This window comes from Styela clava, chromosome 10 (assembly GCF_964204865.1).
Source record: "Styela clava chromosome 10, kaStyClav1.hap1.2, whole genome shotgun sequence".
Taxonomy (NCBI): domain Eukaryota; kingdom Metazoa; phylum Chordata; class Ascidiacea; order Stolidobranchia; family Styelidae; genus Styela; species Styela clava.
Window position 1 is genome coordinate 9,859,915 of NC_135259.1, and position 25,949 is coordinate 9,885,863.

The following is a 25,949-nucleotide window of genomic DNA, read 5'->3' on the forward strand; positions in this document are numbered from 1 at the left end:
ACTATCACAACGTCCATACTCTCTTGTATGCAACTCCTAAATAGCATTTATTCATATCAATCAAATATACTTTGAGCCATTCGAAAAGCAAAATTGAAATTTGAAGTTACAAGATTTGGGAAGCTTAAATTTATTGTTTGATGCTAAAATACGCTTCTAAGTAGTTTCATTATTTTTAACCCAAAAATAATTTTTTCACCAAGTATTCCAAAGTATCACCTTTTTATTAAAGTTTGCATTACCGGAATGGTTAAATCAATGCACTCCGGCAATTCTCAATTATACTACTACTAATTATACTAATTACTCTTAAAAATCCCATTATCACCAGAAACGTCGCCGGTTAACCATGATTGTTGGACTGATATTAGTGTCAAACAAAGGTCGATATAGTCTGAAAAGGTTGTATGGAAAAAACTGGTTACTATAAAAATCATGCAAAATAATGCAAGTTTCATATGTTATGAACGATTTCGATTTAATTAAACTCAGTTTCAGACTAATTTTTAAAACTCAAATGACATTCTGAAATGTTTTGCTTTCGATTATTCAGGCTTTCTTCTTCATTTTAATAAAATTTAAATTATGATAATTGCAATTAAAATATCTAAAAAAATCACAATTTGTGTAAATACTGACTATTTTGAGTGATTGAAATAATTAACAAACCTTAAGCCTGATTCCATCGAAGGTTTTCTATCGAACCACGATATTGACGGATTCATATATATATATATAATTAGCTTAGTTATAGTAGATATCTACTCTATTTATATTGTCGGGACCTTCCATCTGATAATTAAAAACGTCGGTTTAACTACAGCGCCAACGAGACTACCATAAAGATCAAAACTTATTTTATTAAACGAAATAAATCAAAACATTTCAATTTATTATATATTAGTGCAGTTGCTAATTGCAATTGTCAAGTCCTCATTTTTGAATCTAATAAAAGGCTCACAGTAAAATCATTTTATTTCATTTTGAAATTACCAATAATATAAGGATTAGATAAATAAATCACAATGTTTCAACCAGGTGCGTGTTAGAGCAGAAAATACTTTAGTGCCAAAATCTCAATTTCTTCTGAAAGCGACCTACCTTTTTTACCAAAATACGAACTTCTCGAGTTCTCGTTTGACGTGGGTTTTTAATGCCTATTGTGGAATTCTTGGAGTAAAACCGCACATCACTTACCGTACGAGAAATGACAAAAATCTACCGCAAAGCTCCTTTGCTGAGTACCGAAACTCACAGGTATGATATTTACGGGTCATGGATGATGAAATATAATCCGAGATAAACATGTTTCCAGATTCTGAAAAATACTTTCACTTGGCCACAAAACGTAATTACCGTGGAGGTAACAATGACGTTGCATTTTTCATTAACAAAAGTCAGAAATTCTGACACACTTGATTCACATTTGGGCTACGGCTGCTAAATCCAAATAAAAATTAGTTCAAATTGTTTATCATATTTTATAATTTTCGTTCTCCCGTCAAGATCAGGGAAAAAACTATTTTAGCATGGTAGATTGGAAAACTCGAGAGGGCTTTTTGGTTGTTAGTGTTCGGAGTTTTTTTTTTATCTATACAGACTAGCGTGTACAATTGAGTAAGTTATGCCCAACTGCTCCTTTATCTAGTTGCTATTCTGGATATTGATTCAAAGGAAATATCGACCATAATTGTTGGTACATGTCATTTTTATACTATTTACCAGCTAGTCAAACTCGTTTTTTAGGTCTTTGCTATTTTGATGTCATAAACGACATGTTTTACAAAATCAACAAGATTGGCATTTCTACTTGTTATATGATATGATTTAACACCTTTGATTTCTTCACTTCCCATTGACTCTTGACCTATCACCCCTTTTTGCTGTTGAACCTCAACCCACAACTTCCGCCCCTAAAACCAATAAATAGGAAACCTGATCGTTGATAAAAAAAATCTACTCAGACTCGTTTAGTTATCATGTATAACGTCCCCGACTTCACTTGAAATTACTTTAGGTCATGGGCAAGACAAAAGCTATTCACGCCTTGAAATAACAGTTACATCAGTCTAATACCGACGCTAATAGAGAAGTCTCGAACATTTGCAATTATTTAGAATTTCCAGAAATTCCAGTGGTTTCAATTTCACTGTGGCGTAATGACACACCGTCAACCTTCTTCAGCCACAGCTGAGAGAATAACACCCTGCTCGAATGCTATGTTTTACATTAAGATAACCGACAAATAACACCACTGTATTGAAGAAGAATAAAACAAATTCTACTTCATATTGCAGTTCTGTGATGAGTTACACAAAAATATTATTTCAATGCAATGACGTTTGTTTTTATTATCATATTTTAAAAAAAGAGCAGGAACATTGGTTCAAAACTTGGCAAACAGAACCCACTAACTTTGACAAAAATACATTTCGAATAAATGTTATGCCCATCTATTCACAGGCTTCAGTTCACATCTTTTTCACAACTGTAACTGCATATTTTAATTTCCAAGTCACAAAGTCCAAACAATAAAATGACAATACAAGCTATTATACTTTTTATAACTTTCGTATATAACCATTTTATGTTAAACGATCATCAGTCTTTGACAACAACAATTATTATACTTAAGCCACTTATAAACCGTTAAAAATAATAAGAAAATGAAAAAATAATAAAACACAAAATCTTGAGTAAAATACAAGCAATAAATAAATATCAGTGGAGGTAATAATAAATTGAAGAAAAATGTTTGATTTAAAAAGGGCAGTAATACTGCAAATTGTTTGTGTATATAAAGCTATACGTAGAATGGCACAATTGTAACAAGGAATACACTTTTTTCAAAAGCGCAAACTCGATTTTTAAGGAAAGTTTTTGCAATTCAAATAACTAAGCAGTTTGGGCAATATTCTAAAAAATGCAATTGTTGAATGAATGAGCTTCTAATTGATTGAATGTAAATTGGGGTTGAACTTATGTGAAGTGATTTGAATTGATCAGTATATATAGTAGGTACAGTTCAATGAAATCAAGATCCTTTAATTATGTTTTTTTCCACATAATTTTACGGGATAAAACTGCGTTCCATCACAAGTAAAATAGCTGTAAGCTATTGCTTTCAACTTTCGTCCGACAGAGCAATTTGCTTTAATGCTAGATATCACGCTATGAAATACATCTCAAGCATAGTAACGTAACGGAATGCTTATTATTGGACAAAAAAAGATTTTACATGCAGTATCGGCATATTTGAAAATATATAATACACCTCTATTTGAAAACAAAAATGCGTTTATAGGATTTCAGACATGATCGTATATGCCTAATTTAAGTATGAAAAATGTTTTAAAATTTGTGTTTGTTGAGTGTTACTTCTGTAATTACATCTTCGTCACAATTCAGTTGGTGCTTCTTTATCTATCGGTGACGTCACTGGTGACGTAACCATTAGATCGCGCCTTTCTTCTGAAACTATTCGTCCTCTGTGCGCTCGTTCCCTTCTGAAATCGTTCATTCCAAAACACCACGTTTTACATTGAGAACAACACCCTGGTTCTGAAACCACTTTTATTTCGTCTGCATTGTCGTTCAACATCGCATCTCCGTTCTCGTTTCTCAGTCGTTGCGCTCTTGATCGTCTTTGTATTAACCATAAAAGTAGCAATAGGAGGATTATGAGAAGAATTACAGCCACTGCAGTGCCGATGTAAATTTGTGCACGGTGTGGCTCGTTTTTCGGCGTCGGATCACAGTTCAGTTCAGATACTACATCCAAAACGGGCATTGCGTAATGCTCTTCTGGGCCTTCGCATAAGTACGAGTAAGCGTCTAGAACCTCGTCATAATGCTTTTTTATCCAGTTGACCAATGGAAGTAGATTACAATCGCATTCAAAGTTATTTCCAGTCAAATCAATTTCTTTTAACGTCGTCATTCCGTAAAACACAGCGGGGTTAATGTATGATATTTTATTATAACTGAGACCGAAGTGTTGCAATTTCGGAGCGACATCTACCAAGCTATTGTCGATTGATTCAATTTCGTTCTCTTCCATTTCCAGTATCTCCAACGCCGACATTTTTACGTTCGGAAATTCTGATATGTAGTTGTCGGTTAAATCAATTTTTTTGAGGGACGGCGTAGAGGCGAAAACAGTATAGTTTATAACATCAATGCTACAATGTGTCAGATGTAAAATTTGAAGATTTTTTGCGTTAAACAATGAATCTGCCGCTATATGTTCAAAAACATTATAAGACATTTCAATTTCCTCGAGCTTCGGACCTCCAAGATCAGGAAATTCTGTTAGATTGTTATTTGACATGTCCAAGTACTGAAGAGAAGGAAATATGTGCGAATGGACCAACATTAGTTTGTTGCTTCCAAGATACAATTCCTTCAGTTTATCCAACCCTTTGAAAGTCTCGTCAAATAAAACTTCTATATTGTTTTCTTCGAGATGTAAGATCTGAAAAGTAAATATGTCCTTGATTTTATGTAGACATTGAGTAAAATATTGGGAGTATATGAGCAAAATGAAAATCTTTCAAAATTTTCACGTTCTATATAATAAAATCGAACATGAAATGTGTTTACTTTAGTGATACAAAGACTATATTGTACTGAGTGTACAAACACACTTGAGTGGAACTTTGCAGAGACATCTTGTCTTTAAATTTATTGTTAGTGAGCCAACTAATTGATAATTTTTAATAAAATTCTCTACTAGTATTTGCAGAGCGATTGATTCACAGTTGTAAAACTATCCAATTTTTCAGGTTAAGGTTGACTTTGTGTTCAGCAAACATTAAATTTGGTCAAAACGTAACTCCACCTTCCAAATTTTGTACAGCAGCTCACTTAAGTTACCAAATATAATAATAAAAGTTATTACATTGATTGCAATATTATATCTCCAGGGTCAACTTCAAAGTAGCGAATGTATAATTCTTCGTGATCAAATTTGTATTTTTGACAAGGCTCATTCCCTTGGGGCCAACTCAACTCCAAACAAGCAATTAACGCCAATCGTACATAAGCCTATATATAAATTAACTAAACTAATCTTACCTCCAGATTTGGAGAATCAGTAAAAGTACCAGGGGAGACATCAATGAGCAAATTGTCATTCATAAAAAGCTTTCTTAAATTGCCGAGACCTTGAAACATATCGGGTATCAAAGCTTCCATGAAATTATGTTGAAGATCGAGAATTTGAAGTTGTACGTGTGATGCAAATGCGCCAGGTTTCATTTTTATCAATAAATTCGAAGATAAATTTATTTCGTAGATAACAGATTTCGATTCTGCTGACTCTATATGTCGTTTTGCTCTAGGTGACATGGGACCGATATACAAAGCGTTCTCTTGCAAAATTTCAATTTTATTTTCTGATAAATCTAATTTACGTAATGCCGTCATATTGCTGAATGCGTAATCCCCAAGCCATTCTATTTTCCCGTTCCGTATGTTTGCCTCCAGCACGTTGCTTAAGTCTTTTAAAATAATCCTTGTGAGATTCGAGATTTTTGTTTCACTCAGATTGAGCGTCAACAAAGAAGCGGGAAGACGTGGAGCGCCATCGAGTGGATTTCCAGATAAACAAATCTCAGATACATTCTGAAATTTCATGAATGCATCTCTTGCTATTGTTCGGATTTTAGAATGACATAAATCCAACTTTTGAATCTAAAATTGAAAAAAAAAATTTAGTTTATACACTGTCAGAATCATTCTTTGGCCGCCATAAATCCTAAAGTTACAATAAACAAACTGGCAACAGATGGTATAATAACGCCACATATATTTTTGGACACGTAAGTGCATTAACGATCGTATCAATATTATGTTGTTGTTATTGTTATTCGTCATCATTACCATTAAAAAATCGCTTTTCTCTTCGAATACTGGACCAGTTGCATTAAAATTTTCAGTGAATAAAGATTGGATTTTTCTCCAGAAGGCCATTGCTTTTATTGTTTACAAACTTTCTGTGAATCCTAAGAGATTTAATATTTCATCAAAAATTTCGCTGTATTACTTTTTAATCATGGGAACACGATTTTTAATCCGCCAAGCGTGACGGCCAACTCTGAAAAATCTTGCTCACAAACTCGGAAGATTTTTGAGGTTACCGGTACGCGTAATGTTGTGAACTACTGCTTCGCTTGTTGTCCATTATATTTGTAGACTGCGGTATTTACTGTTATGGTACCGTAGTAACTCGAATCAGTTGGTATTTCAATTCACGTTGAAACGGAATCGTCACAGAACCTGGAAAATCCGTCTACCTGTAACAGTGCCGCTTTGCCGATATATATGGAAGCCCAAACAGTCTCTTGAAAGCGGGGCTTGCAGTCACAGTTATAATTAATGTATTTTAATATTGTTTTTTTTGGAAATAGGTGAACTGTGCCGTACTGGGTACGGGTACTAGTAAGACACGTTACCATAGCCATGTAGCCGTTTCACTGTTCAGCTTTGTGTAGGATGGTTTTCGGTGAATAAGGATAAATTATCCTACGTGTCCATATATTTGAGCATAGTTCTCTTGTTTAACTTACTGTAACGTTACATGGTGATTAAGTACGCTTGAACTTACCGACGATGTCTCATTGAAAAGATCGTTATCAATCAACGGAATATTTGTATATCCAAGTCTAAGTTCTGTTAAAGATGGTGGTAAACGTGTTCCTCCTGGTTTTATCGACATTCTAGGATTATTTGTCAGATCCAGGAGAGTCAGCTTCGGGTTGTACCATATCCCTACAGAAGGTTGTGATGTAACTGAGGTTATTGGAGCCGATGTTGTAAGTTCTGTTGTTTCCGGTTTAGTTGATGTAACAAGTCCGCTGTCCAACCAGATGTCTGCTTCACAAGAAAGTATTGCTTCAATATACAGCTCTTTATTTTTACATATTCTAACCTACATTACACCGGGCACCGCCCGAGAAATCGTCTGACGAGGCTGAGGCTGCGATGACATCCGTTTTAACCCCCTTAAACGGGGGGGGGGGGGCAATTTCAAGCATTGAGATATGAACAAAATATAACAATGATGTTCGTTACGAAATAGGAGCTAAACGGCTGGACCGTGGTATCAGTTACGAATAGTAATAACTTAAAAATTTTATTATCCGAGTGTTCTATTGATATCAACTTGCCTCGACTGTTCTGATTTTGTGGTATATATAGTGGCTCAGCATGTTGGTAAAAAATATAAATTTTGTAAACCATTCAGTACTCCAATATGTACAATAAAATGAAGTAAACGGTTTGCAAGGCAACCGTACATCGAAAATATTGATGTGCGATTCTTATAGTAGGAAAGCAAGGATTTCAACACAATTGTGTAAAGAATAATTTGGAAATGTAGTTCCTATTTGATTTTTCATTGTAGAATAGAAAATAAATGTCTCATTAAAATGACTTACCGCCATGACCACTTTTATATCTGGCCATTATAGGAGGCTTAGTCAGCCAGCAATTGTTCATGACCAACGTTGTTAAATTTTGAAGGGCTTTGAAACTATTGCGAGACATTTTCTTGCAATAACATCGAGACAGATCAATATGTTTTAAAGATACAAGATTGTCAAAAACTCCTTCCTCGAATTTCAGTGATGATGATGCTCTATTGTCGTTCAACAAAAGTGTCGTCAACTCTACAAAACATGAATAGAATTAGTATTAACATGAAATTAAAAAGAAAAAATTGAGTGTTTTTAAATTTACAATGCATGAAATAATCGCCTATACTCTAATTAGTATTGAACAATCACCCACGCCTTTAGATGAATATGTCTTTAAATGTGAGTCGTCGTTTAGCACTATCCAGGCGAAATTTGTAGGATTATCGTACTTCACCAGCATATGTTTACAGACAGGCGCATTATGGCTTTCGATATATGGAAACGTAAACTATTCTTTTTCTGGACCATTAGGCAATGTCGATTTCCAATATTTACCTGAAAACGTATTTTTTTTCTCAAAATATTTAAAACAGGATGTCACGCTGATTTTAAAGATATTTTTTACGAAAACAAATCAATATTAATTGAGTTCAATTAGAGATTAGGAAAAATGAAGGACATTGTATGGTTTACATTGATAAGGTTTACACATAAATTAAAAGAAAATCAATTTGACGTGTCGACAAGATAATTGTGGCGAATTATGATGCATGTTTTTACACTTATTCGTATTTATAGGTTAGAATTTATCATCATTGAATTGATTTATTGAATCGCTGATGAAAATAATGATGCGGTATTCAGCTTTTTTCTTGTCAAATTCCTCTAACGCCGCTGTCTTGATTTTATAATATATATAGTATATATACGTAATACAAGGTTGGCAACGGTTGTACCACAAAAACCACAATACAATTTAAAGCTCACGTAAGTTATGGCTATGGCAATAGGAGAGGCGTTATTGAAATTCTTGTGTTTCGAAATTGTATACCATTGGCGCATAAAACGAAAACAACCGAAAACGAAGCAATTGATTGGCAGTTGATGAGAACTTCAAAATATGTAAACAGTGCTGTTCCATTGCCTCATCCAAAACGTTGTTATGACACCACTTGTTAGTACTATGACGTAACTACTTTATTGTTTTTTACCTTTAATTTTTTAGTCACCCATCCTTAACAACGCCATTGATCCATGTCAATGGTTTTTCGCTGTAACTTCTGTTCTGAATTGTGTTCATTTCACTTATAAGTGAATGCTACTTTGTGCGTCAGTTTATCAGATCAGTTATTCCAAGATTCATTATACAAAATGTTTGAAAATAGAATTTGCTGAGAAGACGGCCAAATGTGTTAAGTGAATGTGTTAAGCATTGTTTATAAAAACAAACGCTGTATTTCTGACATGATCTAATTCCATTGAAACGTCGAGCCCTTTCTACACCTATCAGATCACAAACGTTTAATTGTGTGATTGCTAAATCGAAATATGAAAACAATTATAACTGCTAATGTTGATATAAAATGTACTGAAATATTGCATCGATGCACCAAAATCTCCCAAATTGATTGAAATTGAAAAATTACAGTTAAAATATATTACTTGTCAGTCCGGTAAATGTGTCTCTTCTGAAATTCTTGATTCCAGTGTAATGCAGGTCTAGTTTCAATAAATTTTTTGAAAGTGAATCTATATTACAAACAAAAATATGTATCTGACCACAAATATCACAGAAAACATTGCAATTTTACACCAACGCTTTAAAACGTCGCTTTACCGAGTGTGGACTAAAACAAAACGGCGCACAATGCTTGGCATATGCTCTACAGCAGGCCTTCCCAACCTTTTTCATCTCGCGGGCCACTTTTTCATGACGAAATTCGTTGCGGGCCGCAAACGTTTGTACCAAACTTTAATACCAGCCAATCCTGATTTCGTTAGAATTTACATAATACATAAAGAGCAAGGTTATTACCATAAAATCAATCAGGTTAATAATTATTTACTGGTTACTTATTAGTGCTGGTGAAATATTCGAAGATTAAGTCGAATATTAGAATAGCAGTTTACTATTCGAATATCTGGTAACACAGGGCGTGGACATGATACTCGCGGGTCGCTGAATCAAAGTATCGATCATTACACAACGCACTTGTGGATTTCCGACGACCCTACGAGAACCTGTATAGAGTTTTCACTAACAAACAAAGACGTCGAAATTGAGTCATGGTGTTTTTTATTTATTTATTTTCAGTGGATATGGTATTTTCTCAATGAGCGTAATGTGCACCAATGTCGCGGGAACATCAAGTTTTAGTGGGCCGTTTCATAACATTTGAAACACCAATACAAATATTTAATAAAAAAAAACATTACAATAACTTCTGGACGAATTTATATACTAATCTGAATATGTAGAATTACCATTAATCAATTTATAAGAATTATTGACAGATACGAAGTGACGATATTTCCGAAATTTTATTTAACACAAACATAACATAAACAAAAATACAAACATAAAGGAAAAAAAGTCCCGGAGCCAGCAGCAATGATATTGTTGACTATTTTGTTTTTATGATGGCGATAAAGACGGTCAGAGCCGACACGAAAGAAAGCAATCAGAATGAAACTAATTTGGAAATTTAGCTTTCAAATTCATTCCTATAATTTTGCTCAGCGTTCGTCGCCTATAATCGCACAATATCTTTGAAGTTCGTCAAACAGAACGCACAGTTCTGCGAGAAAAAAAAAACTAACGTCGATGTCCATCAGTGCGCACGACTTGATACATACGTAAGGATAAAAATCGGCATTCGAGTCGCGGGTTGGGCACCCTTGCTCTACACACAGTCTACACATACTTGTGTGTAAATGTGGAAGTTACACACTTAGAAACCAAGTAAAAACCGTCATTCAACGGTTGGTAATAAGGGTCACCAACATTCTACTAAAATATTAGATTCATTTACGAAATAAAAAAAAATTCTAACCGCATATACCATTAAAAAGATCAGTTACTCAGCCATTCAACTTAGCTCGGACGATTAATGATACGGGGAATTTTCATTTACTTGGCCGAAAGGAGCTTAAGTTAAATTCATAGAAACCGTATTCAAATATCCATTAAGCTTTCAGTTGTTTTCGAAGTGAATATTCTCATCCATTATACACATTATCCACTTGAAGTTGATAACATGTATTGAAAAGTTATCTTTAAAATGTCATTAAAATGTCATTATGTAGTAAATTACCAAACCTGGTGGCACGTCTGTGATGAATTTGTTATCTGATAAATCCAGATATTCGAGTCGTGTGAAGTTTTGTAATCCTAAAGGCATTCCCATCAGAGAATTCATAGATACGGATAATCGCTTCAAGTTTTTAGATAAAGTTTTCATGTTGGATTCCGGTATAGATGAAATTCTGTTTTTTGAAATATCCAGAACTTCTAACCTGAAATGTATAGAAAAATCCTTACAAATAGAAATAGAATACTTCAAGACCATGCTTTCTTGTGGTCAAAAACTATCGCATTAATATTAAACCGGAAATTGGATATAAATCCAGCCTACGTGTTTTGGACCATATTTGTGTAAAAATTTTTTTTATTCAATTCCAAATACATTAATTCAATACTGAAGACATGTTAGATAGGGGAATTAGTCATAGTCAACGGGAGAATGTCACTAATGGATAGTTGAATATAAAAAATTCCAATTGAAAACATGATAAAATAACTGTGGCTAATCCTCATGTTAAAGAGCTGTCAATGGCCAAAGACATTCATAAATAGTTAAATTCATATTGAATCTATAAATTGCGCTTCATTCTTCGCTTTCTGTCCGCTATTCATTCTTCAATGTATGTATCCGACAAATCAAGGATTTTTGGGACAAATTTCTTATTCAGATAAATATTTTCTTGTATGGTTTTTGTCATTCAAAAGGATATTTACTTTACAAGTCCGTCAAAAGCGCTTTCTTCAATCGTGTCAATTCCATTTACTTGAATATGTAATTCTTTCAACTTATTAAACAAAGAAAAATCTCCTGTTCTCAGCCTTGTGATTCTGTTATACTGTAGATACAGTACATTGACCTGAAAAGAATGTGAATATAGTAATCGTTTTTTTTTTTCTAGGTGAAATGTGGAATCTTTTCTCCCCTCAATTGTTGTGCAATCTTGCCTCATGTCATGAACTCATGGGATAAACAATAACTAAAATTTTAATATATTACACTATATACATTAGGGTATACAAGTAGCTGCTTATGCTTATTGAACTAAAAAGTTGGGAATTTTTTTTATCGTTTATGCATTTTCATGGTCTAACTCTAAGCTATAAACAAATCAACGTTCTCGGAAATAAAATTCTTTACCTGTTTTTGTTTTGGTTCTGGCTGAGGAACCTCTGTGAAATTTCTACCGGTACAGTTAGCAATCACGAGGTCTTGGCGAATTTCACAAGCACAATTTTCAATGCAATCGTATTTGCAATAGGAAACTTGAACACAGCAAATCTGCAAAAAAATATGTTCCCAGATTTATATGATTTACCCAATAACTAAAATATGATTAAAAAATATAACTCACCGTAACGAGTAACAAATGCAACCGATTCATTTTTCAAATATTTTCGAAAAACAAATATATATGGCTACATTAAAGTAAGTTGTTCGTCTAAAAATACCAAAAAATAAAATCATTAAAATTAGACAATTTTTTTCTATGAATTACGACTGAGATGTTCAAATTAAATAAAATTGAGAGGTGCGAGTGGCAACTCATATCGCTTCACTAGTTTTCAGGCTTTTGCCACGCACAATTATTTCTGCAATATCCTTATTCAACTATGCCCCATCGTATCAACATCGTTGCATTTCGCACAGATCAATGGTATACAGGTAAATTGCGTTGCTAATGTGTCACATTATGACACCTGGTTATGTTAAAGTGCTGTTGCTAGTATTGAACATTCGTATCGCCATTATCTTAACTTTCTTATCTCACTATGTTACAAACCAATACATCTGTTCTGTGTGAGAGTAATCTAACATCTGGTGGACACTGCTAAAAGGCTTGCGGATAAATTAACTTCCATAGCAGTTCCGGAAATGACCTAACAAAGCTCATTATGTGTCTATAATAGCATTAAGCCCTTTATATAAAAGTGCAAGGCTGCAAAACACGAATATATTTTCAAGATATCAACAATATTATTTGTCTTTCGCTGCATCAAAATTCATCAAGTATCTTGTTACATTAAAATACATATTTCTAATCTTTAGTTAAATACAATGTGTTGGATTTGATCCTCAACCATGTTTAAGACCCAAACAAAATTCAATATTTAATTGTATTTTCCGCTACCTTGCTTCAGCACAATTTAATCTTCAGTAAATAATATTATCTAGTTTTGTAAATAGCCAAATACTCTCTGAGAAACTACCAACTTCAGAAGCTACTAACGCCCTCGTATTATTACGCATTCCTCAGAATATCGACAGTGTTATAGCACACGGGTACAGATGGCCAACCTTTTTTTCGTTCAGTTGAAATATGCGTTTTTTTTACCTCAAACATGGCTGACTGACATATATTCTATATTTGAATAAAAATAAATAAAATTTGTGATATGTAAAGCCCATTGATTTGACATTCTTATTCATTCAATGTGTGCGCAAAATCATTCGTCGATCACTAGACCGTGAGAAGATATGCAATAAAATGTTATAATTCTAAATATTACTACTACTTTTTGTTTGCAAATCTTGTTAGACGGAAATTTTTTTATTTGTTTGACAATTATTGGAACACCGAACATAGAAATTCATTCTTCTTATATGTCTGACATAAATAAGTATTCCACACCCACTATTTTCGGAATAAAAGCCTATAACTGGCGCCGATTCGAGTATTATAATCCCGCTTGACCAGTAGAAAGGAAGACGCCTGTACGGTCAGTGTACTTCGGCATCAATTACATACCAATGACCGTTTTAAGCTCCTTATAATATATGAAATATATAAAAACAGTTTCATTAAAGTATGATTTGTTTAAAAAAATGAACTTCACTAACATAGGGGTAACTGACACATGGTTACTAAATAATATTTGCCATTCAGTCAAAAGCAAAATGATGCATCTGTATTAGAAATGCCGTAGGAGGGAAGCAAGGAAACTCCCACAACAAAAAGGTCACATGAACTTTTTCCTTGAACGCTTGGGGTGAAATGTAAGCGGTCTCTAATCCGATTCTAAATAAACTTATCCTAAGTCTATAAAAAGCTTCCACGAGTTTTTGAATATTTCCCAGTAGCCTATAACATAAAATGCCTATTTCTACTGTTTGTAAAATGCCCTTTTAAACTGCCTAAAAGTTTTAAATATCCAGGTAACTGATCCTCAAAGACTAAAAATACGAAGAAGCGTCGAAATATTATAAGTTGATTCGATCATACCAACCCGTTGTCTTTTGGTTCTATAGGCATAAATCCCTGACAATATATCCACCGTTAGCAATGCCTGTTATAACTTCCAACAAAGGCATTTTAACGAAATTCCGTTCTATTCAACACGCTTTTCAGTGAGTTACGATTCAAATTTGTCAATGAATATTTTTCTCTAACTTTTTATTACTTAATTTATTCGTTTTCGTATAAAAACTATATTTCGGCCACAGAATCCTCCGTTAAACATTCAAATCGTACGTTGCTACTAAGAGCTGATATAAAAAATATTTTTCAGGTCGTATTTTCTCGAATTTGTAATTGCCATACTGAGTTTGTTTTGTAAACATAATTCTTTCGACATTGTTGTTTCGTCATCAAACAGTAATATTTTGTGTCACCCAATACTTTCGAAGAAATCGATGGTTTTTGAAAAGGAGAAATGACCCAGAGAAAGAGCTCTAGACTAGATCATAGCCACAGCACGCGACATGCTGTTAAAATAATATCCAGAGGTTGTATACGCTTTGCCCTGGTCGCACCTGCTGCATTGAGAGAAAATCCATTGTTCAAATTTTTTCTATTATTTTTAACAACGACGTTAGCTAATGAATGCATCACATTTCTAGGTAGTTTCATCGTGAAAATATGCCCAATCCACAATACTACGTCTTACTTGATCGTTGAGTCTCGTGATTGGACCACACCCATGACATGCCAGTACATTAAACATAGTCTCTTCTGTGCCATACTTATATAAGCGGTTACTTAACAGCTCCTAAAAACCGTTAGTAGCAGAGTAACTAAATATTACTACTGCTCTATCATAAATTTTTTTAAACTAAAATTACAAAAAAAAACGAAATAATTTATTACACATACAAATTTGATCCTGCACCTCACAAAAGAAATTGTTAATACTTTGCCATTTGATATCTGTTCAAAGTCAAATTAAGTCATTACTTCACAATATATTGAGACACTATATGAACGTGTGGCCAACATAAAATAATTTCACATTGTCGCGTCGAATTCCAATGCAATCCACACCCATGAAATCAATTTCACAGTATATCAGTGTTATCACGGTCAAAAACCACTGTAAACTTGCAATTTCGTCCGCGCCAGGAGATTTTAACAATAAATATTGGTTAAAATGGTTGGGGTTATATATAAAAACACAGTGTATCTTCGGAGTTTATCGTTACAACTGTTCTTAAAATACTCCAAAATGCTGTTACATCTTACATCTTCCAACTAATAGTGTACATTACTTTACTTCGAAGTAAATTGTCACAGAGCAAACAAAATAAAAATATATTAAATTTTAATCTATTGTTGTACACCATTTCAAAGAGAAAGCGACGAAACTAATCCCCGGCATTTTAGATTTACGCGGGAAACGATTTTTAGCTGATGATTGCTACGTCTGAGCACGGATACAATTCACTCTAAATAAATAAATATACTCTTCCAGGATAACGATTTTTGAAATTGTATATCTGACTATGTATTAAATTCATGAAAATGCGTATTTGCCGTTAAAACACCTATAATAATAAAGTAAAGATATTGAATTAAATTGTGTTGAAACTTTACCTGTATGTCAAGGCGACTGGGGCAATAAAATTGCAACCGTTAGTGTCAGGATTTTATGGATTAATGAAATACAATTGTTGAGAAAACGGTGCCGGCGCCAGAGCTTGTGACCCATGTTACCTTTTATTATTATTTTGAAATTTTGAGAAAAAAAAACTCAAAAAAAATTTGAAATATTTATTTAAAGTATTATACATCTTACTTGAGCCTTTAAAAGGTTTATAGATTTCTCTCAATTGAAATACTGACGCACTGAAAATACAGGATTTATATATATATCTTTTTTTCTAAATGACTCCCATTCCTTTCACAAATCCGTCATAAAACTCACTTTATTCCGATATTTCAAAGAATATATTGTCGAACCAAACTTTTGCATACGTTATTTTCATTTTTGCCACTTGCTTGATTAATAAATATTCTTCCACTTCCAAATTTCTGTGGTCTATTATTTGGTCTTGACATTTTTGTGAAAATAAATCGAATTCAAAAATGTTTTTTTTGTGGCCATTTAAGTGGGGTATTAAAATTAAATATTTTTTAAGTTACGAATAAAATTTTTCGCTCCCAGCAAAACTTTTCAAAAAATAAAAGTTTTTTTTGTCCGAACACCTCATTTTTATAGCGCCCATACATGATTGTATATAATCAATAGACATTTCGTATTTGAAATTCGTCTCCCCAAAAGAAGCACGATAATTGGATAAAGCAAGTTTTAAAATCAAGCCATAAAAATCTTCAAATAAATGGTGCAGCACCTGGCACGGTTTCAAATCGTAAATTGCCTTTGCCCAGGTTTTTCACTTCTACATAAGCCTGGGATATTCGACCGATTATAAACGTATCCCACGTATTAGAGGCAATATACCTTTTCTAATAGAAAGATGGTGTTTAGTATAACTCTCGCTTTGAACGCATAACCACAAATCTGTGAGTTAGTAACCTTGAACTGTGTTCAGCGCTATTTAACAGAATTCTAAAATCGTGTTACCCTTGTTTATGGTAAATTTATACGATTTTCGTCAGGCTGGGTTCAACGCCGTCTGTTAATTACATAATTCATCCATGGGCCATCGATGGGTCAGATTCAGATAGTCAAATTTATAACCATAAACATAAATCCCATTTTGCAATGAATTACCATGAATGGCGGTTGTATAAGTCGGTGTTTACAACTCAAGAATATAAATAACACGAATGTTAACAACGATACGCTTGAAATAATAAATTATACCATTGGCATGTTTACACTTTCTGTGGCATTATCGTTGACTGATAACTAATAATGGACAGCAAATGTACTGTTGAAAAAAAAAAAACACATTATCTAAATATCGATGTTACGCGATTTTTTCGCTTCCATAACAATAAATACTTCGTTTTGAGCATTTTTGGGCGATGAGAAATTTCAACAAAATAGTATTTATTTTATCCATGAAAGCTGCAAATAATCTAAAAATCATTTTATACTTCTGAAAAATACCCAGGCTATGTACGATTGTACGAATGGACCACCTGGACTTGAACTCATAATCTCTTGCAAACTCATAAAAATGAATTGTATCATGAGACAACATGATATGTGAGTTTCTCTCTGAAATTCTCGTGATATTCTCAAGTAATTATGAACTTTAACACCTGACAGATTCCGCAGATATAATAGTATTTTAATAACTAATGCATTAAAAAAAATTCTAGTTTACTTTTCCAAATTTGAACACCTGTGTTAATAATTTAAGATATTATCTTGTGGTTTCGATATTATAACTTGTCACTGTAACTATTTATGCTTATGAAGGCTTCATCAAACCGAAAACGTTACACATATTAAGGAAAACCACGTAAAGAGATTGCACATCGGCTTATAGGTATTGTGTTACTATCGTTTGGTTATCTCGATACCCAAGCAATTCAAAAATATTTACTTATATATATAGTGTATTCTGAATTGCAAATTTTTTTTGGAAATTATTACCCTATGAGAAACGATGATAAAATGGTAACCATTTACGGAATAACCGTATGAATGACCAATGCGCATTAACTTCATGATTGAATATGTAACCTGGGGAAGCTGTCGATATATAAATGAAATAGTCGAGAAGCCATATATATGTGTCATTATTTGTTTGTAATTTTTAGTTTGTGACCGATTTGAATTTCAGAATCACTTCAATATAATTCCTGAATTTGAGTGCGTTGGTACAGCGTTCGATTATAAACTCATAGTTACTGACATTCTTTAAAAATCCCAATTTTAGTGTAACTTTAAAATAATTGTTTTATATAATTAGTGATAATTAATAATGATTAGGATGTATGTGGGCAGATTTTGTTGTCAATTTGTGTTTTGTCACATACCAATCGTAGGCAATTGTAAAATTTAGTTGCATAACAGTAAAATGCCACGAAATTCAGAGTACTTTTGTTCAGTACAAATAAAATCAAAACCTATTTTTCCATCTCACATTTGACAGCATTCTTCTTAAATACCAATCTGCCTTAATTTGCGTTCATGCTGATCGGTAGACTGAAAAGGGGTGACTTTGGTACAACGAGGGGATTATGAATCGTGGTAAGAAATCTCCTAGCGCTTTAAATTTCAAAGAAATTCAAAACAAAGAAATTTCAAACTGTCATATCTACAAGATCTACGTTGACAGGGGTTTCAAACCAAGTACCGGTTGGCCGGTATTCGATTACTGATTTTAAATGTATTTTCTATTTTACGAGGAATACGTTAAAACAACATTCTTAATTATCGATACATTAGCAGTTCCATATTTATTCGTATCTGATGAAAAACAACCTTTCCAAAATCAACAAAACAATTTTAGTACTTTTTTTATAAAAGAATACAAGACTCACCTCTCACTTCGTAAGTGGATAAGTTGAAGATACAAACAGTATAGTAAAAACTAATCTTACTAAGATTTTATACTCCTAATATAAGATTTTACCACCTTCTTTGTTGATAACTATTATATACATATCACCATCAAAAACCTTGATCGAACCTTTGCAACTAATCCTTACTAATTACGTTTCTTGTCTGAATGAAGAAATATTCAAACATCTAAATACCATAATTCAATCCTGACCCGCTGTAATGCAGCATTCTTCAATCATAGAGTATTTATAATATTTAGTCGATCAATATACACCATCGTTTTTTTAAATAAAAATGTATGTACATACATACCTCCATATAGTTAAAATGCTTATATACTTTATAGTCGAATATTACTGAATATAAATAGAAAGGCATTTGTTGTTCATGTTATCATTCGCATAATGCGAAACATTGTTCCGCCATGTACCTTTTCCCCACCCTGTCTGCGTGCATTCACCAATTTACATATACATACATACCTTCACAGGTAAATGCTTATATACTTGATAGTCAAATATTACTGAATATAAATAAAAAGACAATTGTTGTTCATGTACAATCTACATGATGATAGAAAAATTAAAAATTTAAATGGCATTTTACAATAATTCCGAACATATTTAAAACGTAAAAAAAATTTGTATTTGTTGTAAATGCTACAACGGGGTAAATCTACATTAATTTACGGTGGTAAAATCATTGCCCATAATTATTAGAATTTTAAAAAAACTACAAACGCAATACCACAAGAACTCGTAGTTTAGTGTACCAGTCAAATTTTTGATTTAGTTTTCACAGCACTTCACATGAGCCAATATAAAATCGTCCAAAATTCTCTTCACTGCAGTAAGCCTACACGAAAAATTAAGTCAAATCTTATAATAATATGATGATACAACGAACAAAGTAGATCGCCACTGTAATTAAAACTCAAACGAGAATTAGTCATTTTTATTATGGGAGAAATATCAGATCATTTCAAGTTACAAGAATTGAATAATGACCACCGAAGCTATTTTAAGTCAAATCGTGGATAGTAAACTGACAAATTCAATTATATTCTATTGTATCGCGTAATTTGAAACTGTTACTGTGATGCCAAACGATTTACAGCATGGGTGTGCAACCTGCGGCCCGAGGGCCAAATGTGGCCCACAAGGAAAAACTACTGCTATTAGAAAGCCTATGTTAAAAGTGCGGACCGCGGTTTCACCCAGTTATTTGTATCTGTCCCCTGTGTAATAAAAGTTGCACACCCCTGATTTACAGCATAATATTGCATTGTTTAATAAAACGTGGGTGCACTGGGCCCAGTGAGAAAAGCATAAGACTCAACTGTGATGTCCTCGCAGGGTTCTCAAGTTATAACCCCATGCCCACCATTCCACCCAAAGTGTATTGAATTTAATAGACAGTGTCAAACCAGAAAGATGACCGTTATTGCAGAATAAAGTAGCTTCATATATATCAGTAGATGATTTTGCAGAGCCTTGTTCTGAGTGAAAAGCGTATAAATACGCAAATCGTTTAAAACAAAGTAGTCAATTGCTAATGTATATATATATATATATATATATGAGTGTTCAGTCTCTTTTTCTAAAAACAAACTTCGCGGGACCAAAATCTAGACAAATACAATTAATTGAATAGTTTTCATCCACTTTTGTAGCTTGTGTGGTCCTCTCATCAAATTGAATACTTAGAAAAAACTTGTTTTGAACACAATTTTTTGTTTGCAAAATTCAAGCGTATAATGGAGTCTAAACCGCTTAAAAAAGAGCAACCTTCGAAATGTTTTCGGATGTAGTTTTGTTTACATCCTTTTGTAAGACTGATTGACCAGCTCAAAATTCAATTCACCGCTTGCAATAGATTAGTACATATTTATATCGTCATTCCACTACAATCTCAATATTCAGGAGGCAATAAAACACACTAAAATTTTGACAGAAGTATTGAATCTTTTCCGGAATTTGAACAAATCAAAGTACACAAATGTTAAAGTTCATTTTATCACTTACTTTGCCTTTCCAGTCTCTTTGTGTGTATTTGCTATAGACACCCCATGATGCTTGACCTAATGGCAACGTCGATGACCTAACTTCAACCAAGACCGCATTTCTCACAACTAAGCTGAAAACTACCGAGCATTTGGTGTTGGCTATTGAATAACAACCCCATTTTTCTAACGAATGTCTGTCTAGTGACGTAGTTTTCATCAAAATAAGTTTTTGAAATTTACTCAATTTTTTCAATGAACCAAGCAGGTGGGAAGCGATCCGTTTATGCCCAACAAATGGTGTATATTGGCCCACTAGGTTATGCGGTTGGAAGCTTAATTCACCTATGAAATCCCGATCGTGGGTAGTAAAACACGTTGAACATTGCTCATATAGCGTGATAGCAAGTACATATAAAATTCACGATCTTCACGGGCATATTTTTGATCTTTAACTGATGAAATTATGAATTAAACTTGGTTGTATAATCTAATTTTGCCTTGGTTTAAAATCAATTAACCTAATTTTTTCCCTTTTTCATTATACCTCATCTTAAATATTACAATCAATAATTCTCTGCCTTTTATATAGAAACGAGTTCTCCCAGTCGATGTGACAACTAAATTTAAAAACAAAATTCATTCAATTTGAAATATTACCGGATATTTTAAACTCGTGGTTTAGATTTTAAACACAGATATAAGCTTTTAATTATGCGGTTAGGTTTGCAAATATGCTGATTCCAAAATAATTGTTCGTCTGTTTTTTCAGACCACCCCTGTCTGCTAAAATCCTTTGAAAATTTTCTTTCATTATGCTCTTAAAATTCGTACTCGGTGTGACTTCCTGGGTGGGCCGAATCTGGTTAAAACAATTTTGAAGATCAGAATAAAATTCCAACGCTCATTGTCAAATCCGACACAGCTAAGCAATTGCCCTTTGAACCGTTTGGTCGGTCATTCACAGGCCTGAAGGGTACTTGACAGAAGAAAATTGCACTCGCAAGTCTGGTACCTGGCGTCGATCCAGCGAGTTAAATTGAATGATATTGTTGAATATATACCCTCGATCATTAGACCACTGCGTTGTTATTTTGAACTAAGTTTTGTGTTTTTAAATAGTCTGTTTATTTATCCTGTCCACATTTTCTTTATACTTTTTAATGTTTTTTTTTTACATTTTCCGATCATTGCTATTGGAAGAAATACTTTTGTTAATGATTTATCAAACACGTCTTACTGTTCTTTTTTCGAATCAGGGATTACCCCCCCCCCCCCATATTTTTCACTCAATAAAACAAATAAAACAATTCTCACGATCTCCACACGTTTGACAAAATAATTATTTAGCAAGATACCTAACACATCAAAAACTGCAAAATACATAACATAAGCATGCGACGTTCAAATTTATTCCTTGACAAACATATTCCTCTCAATTCTTCTTTTCTATGCTGACTTGGTAAATATTAAAAATAAAAGGACTAACGTCGGTCGCGTTTTTTCTTAATAGTTCTGTTGACTCATTTCATTCCAGTGAAAGACTCATGACTAATCTTATTCATTGCTGCAGCATCATTGCATCCGCAACGTAGAGGAAACGGACAGTAGGTTACGATATAGTAAAATAAATAAGGTATAACAAAATTTGACGGTAATTTATTTAGATAACTTTGACTTGCTACAAGTATTCAAATCCTACCAGGTGAAGACAGACTGTCATGATAAAGCGTAGCTTACACGATTTACTTTATCACACAGATTTACATGTTTATATTATTCACAGATAGTTCGTGTATGACTTGAGTCTAACCTAAATACATAGCATCATTACTAGCACATATTTCCCACCCTTTTCCTCCTTTTCGTTGCAGTATCAGCATTTAACATTGTGAAATGACATCGAAAACAACACACGCAACTGTGCGGCATCTCATGGCTCTGAATACCCGGAAATCGTAGTCATACCTCCGAAACTTTTCTGTAACCTTTGGGATGAAAGATTCGCTTAGCCAGCACATGTACATATCTTAGTAAGTGATATATTTATAGAAAACTTGGTATACTTCAAGAAGATGAAAATAGATACTAAACAACGTCACCTTTGGTTGTAAATGACGACTTATAGCAACGCATGGTGAATGAAAACTCTCAATGACACAAAAATCATAGATTTTCTATACTATTTTAATAGGCTTTTCATGACTTTGCAACCCTATTCATAATACGTATAACTCACGTTATAACTTGCACTTCCTTATAAATTTAGTCACGTTTAAATCACAAACTGTTAACAGCAACGTATAGCACATGGAATTCAAAAATATGTGCTTGAATATGCATATTCACGATAAAGTTGTTCTATTGAACGTTCTCGAACAAAAATAGGTCATTCTCGTCTTCTCACATTTAGCAGAATGAATTTCGCATTCATTCATCTTTCAGGCTTTTAAAAAGGGCAACTTTACTACTTAATAAATTTAAAAATGCGGTTCGCTGATGAACCCTTCCCTGCATTCAAAATCTGTTTAATCGCCGCCAAGCAGTTTAAAATTTCAGTAAAGTTAAGTGAATTTTCATAATATTATCTCTGACATAGTTTTTTGTGTTAAATAATGTTTATATAGGTTGGTTGTAACGCAAACATAAGAAAAATACAGATACAAAAACAAAACGTGTCTATTGTCTTATTTTCACTGCGACAATTCTAAATTATCTTGGAAGTATGACCGAACTTTTCAACAGCATTATCTAGGCTTTCATGATTTAACTTCTAGGCAATAGCTCGACCTTTTGATTGCTTCTTGTATTTTGATTTACCTCGGAAACTCCATGCATGCAATACGTATACAGGAAATCCCGATATACCCAATCGGGAATTCGTCAGAATGCACGCTATGACTTGAAGCATTGTACGTGCTTTCGTCAAGTCTACATTTTCAATTGTGAATGAGTATGGATAGAGTCAGAGCATAAAACAAAACAATGTATGGCTTACCGGTCGTATAAGAATACCAATACAAAATTTACGCAATCTTGAAAGCCACTGAAAGTGCTATTGATTATGCTCGGGACAATTTGGGATTTGAGTCAATCGAAAAGAGGGACAAAATATTTTTATGAAAATGGAAAACCGCACTCAAAATTAAAGTTGTGATCATCTAATGGGGCGCTAAAACACATTGTTGTTTTGAAGTTTTTGTGCGGCTTATTATACTTTATAGCACAAGTTTTAATTTTCTTTCAAAGATTAGGATTTTTTGAGGGCGATCGTGTTTATATTGTCTAATTGTAAAATACGGGACCACGTCCGAAAGAGAACAAAGAAATATCCAATTCGAAAAATACTTTTTTTTATTTAGAAGTAATTATGATTAAATTTGATATTTTTTAATGATGAAAATTGATGGCTCAGAAGAAAAAAAACGGAAGAATTTTTGGTATCCTTTTGTCAATCTTTAGCTTAAATACCAATTTATAAGGTTATATTTTCATGCATATTAATTGTACATCGCCAGTTGGTCGTCATCGAAATGATGTTATCGAAACATAATTCTTATGTCATGTTCTAATATCATGATATCAAAATCGTCTGTCATGAATTTTAGATAAAAAATTGAGAGTGTTCGTCGTCTTATAAACACTATCATGTACAACAATAATTCAAATATAAATAATTGTTAATGTATATAATAACACAAATCTTGATTTTAAAGTCATCAAACCCTTATCATATAGTCTAATAAACTTTATCTTTTATACTGACGCTGCACTACGTCTAGTCTGTTGGGCGCTGTTTAGGTGTTCGATTTGACGAACGTCATGTTGTAGTCCTGAACAGCTGACAAAATATATTCTAATATCTTTTTAACTCGCCGCCTTCCAACGCTGATCAAAAATGTCTTCGACAATCTTCAAATATTTTTGTACTTAAACTTAAAACCGTTAAGACATTAAACATTTTTTTAAAGAAAATTACATGGTATCGTTATGGCATCAGCATCATTGGATGGGCAATTAGTAAACCACACAACCGCATACCAGTGTAATATCTTCCATTTAAATAGATTTTCTGGTTAGATAATCGACTGCTCAAAATTGAGCGAACTTTTGACCGCGGTGGATTTCACCTTATTATCGAGAAAATACCAAAACATGTGTTAAAATAATTTCACTTAATAAAGATATTTTGAGGTTATAGTTTGCCTTCGAATGAAGTTTATATACCGCCATGATTTGGAAGTCTCATTATTGCCATACATATTAGTACTATATTGGAATAAGGACAACAAGTAACCAATTTTTATCAAGGAGTAATGGCACGAAATGCTTTAATTAGGTCTAGGAATTTATATACATATTATCGCATCCGTTGCCGAATATGATCACTACCCTCACACACTGGTTAAAACAATTAATGCAATTCTGTGTGAAATTATTTAAACCAATCCAACACAGTTTTGTGGTAATTCAACACTGCAGTACCGTTATCGCCAACCGAAAAATTGTCGCGACCGAAGCCGCCAACAATCGCACTAAATTATCTTCAAAGTTAATCTAAGTAATTTCGGACGCCAAACTTTTTTCCTATTTTTGTCTCATGTATCTTAGGTGCGCACATGACAATATTAGGCAATTCCACTTTACCTCGAATTAAGTACAGTATTCAAAAAATGGAATTTTCGAAAAACCTATTTACTGTTAGCAATCGGATAGAGTCGGATGATGATTTTAATGGGGTGCGTTCACTCTTTGCTGACCCAATTTCTGTCAATTATTCATAAAACCAAGATTGTAGTATATTTATTTCATTTTGTGAAGAACCCCCACTTCGCTGAAAATTTTTCAAAATTACTTTTATCGCCACTTTTCAGAATGTAAAATGAACTAAAATACGCCATATATAATTGTTACGCTTTTTCTTCATTGTTCACAAGAGTTATGACCATAATGGTGCACCCTGTATAATGCCACAAAATATAAAAGAATAGTCGATGCATATCACCATACCTCCATTTTATTGTATCCGCGGCGCTGCTACATAAAGTAAAAGCAAGGTGAAATAAATGTCAAGATACCATATGGGGCAAAATAATATTTTTGGGAACTCATCTGTATTTTGCATAATGAAAAATGCGAAATTTGGTTCAGAAAACTAGTTATAACCTAATTCTAATGAGTATGGGAAGTGGATAAAACGAGATAGAAATACGAGTATCTGATAAATATTGATAGCATACAAAAGTTTGTACTTTCGGAAGTAATTTTCCGCTCGCTGCACAACTGAAGTCGAACGATAATTGGATTTGATTAGTATAACATTACACCCCTCAGATTATCTTTCAACAACTTCCGAATTTTTCCTTGCAAGTTGAAATCATGTGCACTTTGGCAAATATAAAGTGCTTAAGCGTTACTTACTGCATAATACAATGTTTGACTTATGACTTGGGGTGTCTGGTTTGTTAAGAATGTTTTGAATCTTTTCGCGCGTTGTCTGACCTGTTTCAGTTTTCTCTTCATGGGT

At 33.3% G+C, this 25,949-nt stretch overlaps 1 protein-coding gene across 2 annotated transcripts; it reads right to left on the reverse strand.

Annotated features, from left to right (window-relative positions):
- Window positions 1-2,328: 2,328 nt before the first annotated feature.
- Window positions 2,329-20,467, reverse strand: LOC120338259 (toll-like receptor 8). 2 transcript variants are annotated; one of them, XM_039406222.2, is made up of 10 exons: window positions 20,445-20,467; window positions 12,075-12,161; window positions 11,861-12,001; window positions 11,437-11,579; window positions 10,738-10,934; window positions 9,081-9,167; window positions 7,440-7,670; window positions 6,608-6,876; window positions 5,077-5,694; window positions 2,329-4,474 (listed from the first exon to the last, which is right to left on the reverse strand). In XM_039406222.2, the coding sequence occupies exons 2-10, from the start codon at window positions 12,102-12,104 to the stop codon at window positions 3,398-3,400; spliced, it is 2,793 nt and encodes a 930-aa protein (XP_039262156.2). In that variant the 5' UTR covers window positions 12,105-12,161; window positions 20,445-20,467; the 3' UTR covers window positions 2,329-3,397. The 2 variants fall into 2 exon arrangements, with proteins under 2 accessions (XP_039262156.2, XP_039262157.2); XM_039406223.2 differs by having other exon boundaries at window positions 6,608-6,873; window positions 20,445-20,466.
- Between the last annotated feature and the right edge of the window lie 5,482 nt (window positions 20,468-25,949).

What these genes read in the sequence shown, in the direction of transcription:
- LOC120338259 (XM_039406222.2), bottom strand. Translation starts at nt 12,104, where the DNA reads ATGAATCGGTTGCATTTGTTACTCGTTACG. An exon ending in TGCATTTGTTACTCGTTACG is followed by an intron (nt 12,002 to 12,074) that starts GTGAGTTATATT and finishes ATTTTTTTGCAG; the next exon opens with ATTTGCTGTGTTCAAGTTTC. An exon ending in ATATAAAAGTGGTCATGGCG is followed by an intron (nt 6,877 to 7,439) that starts GTAAGTCATTTT and finishes TTTCTTGTGAAG; the next exon opens with CAGACATCTGGTTGGACAGC.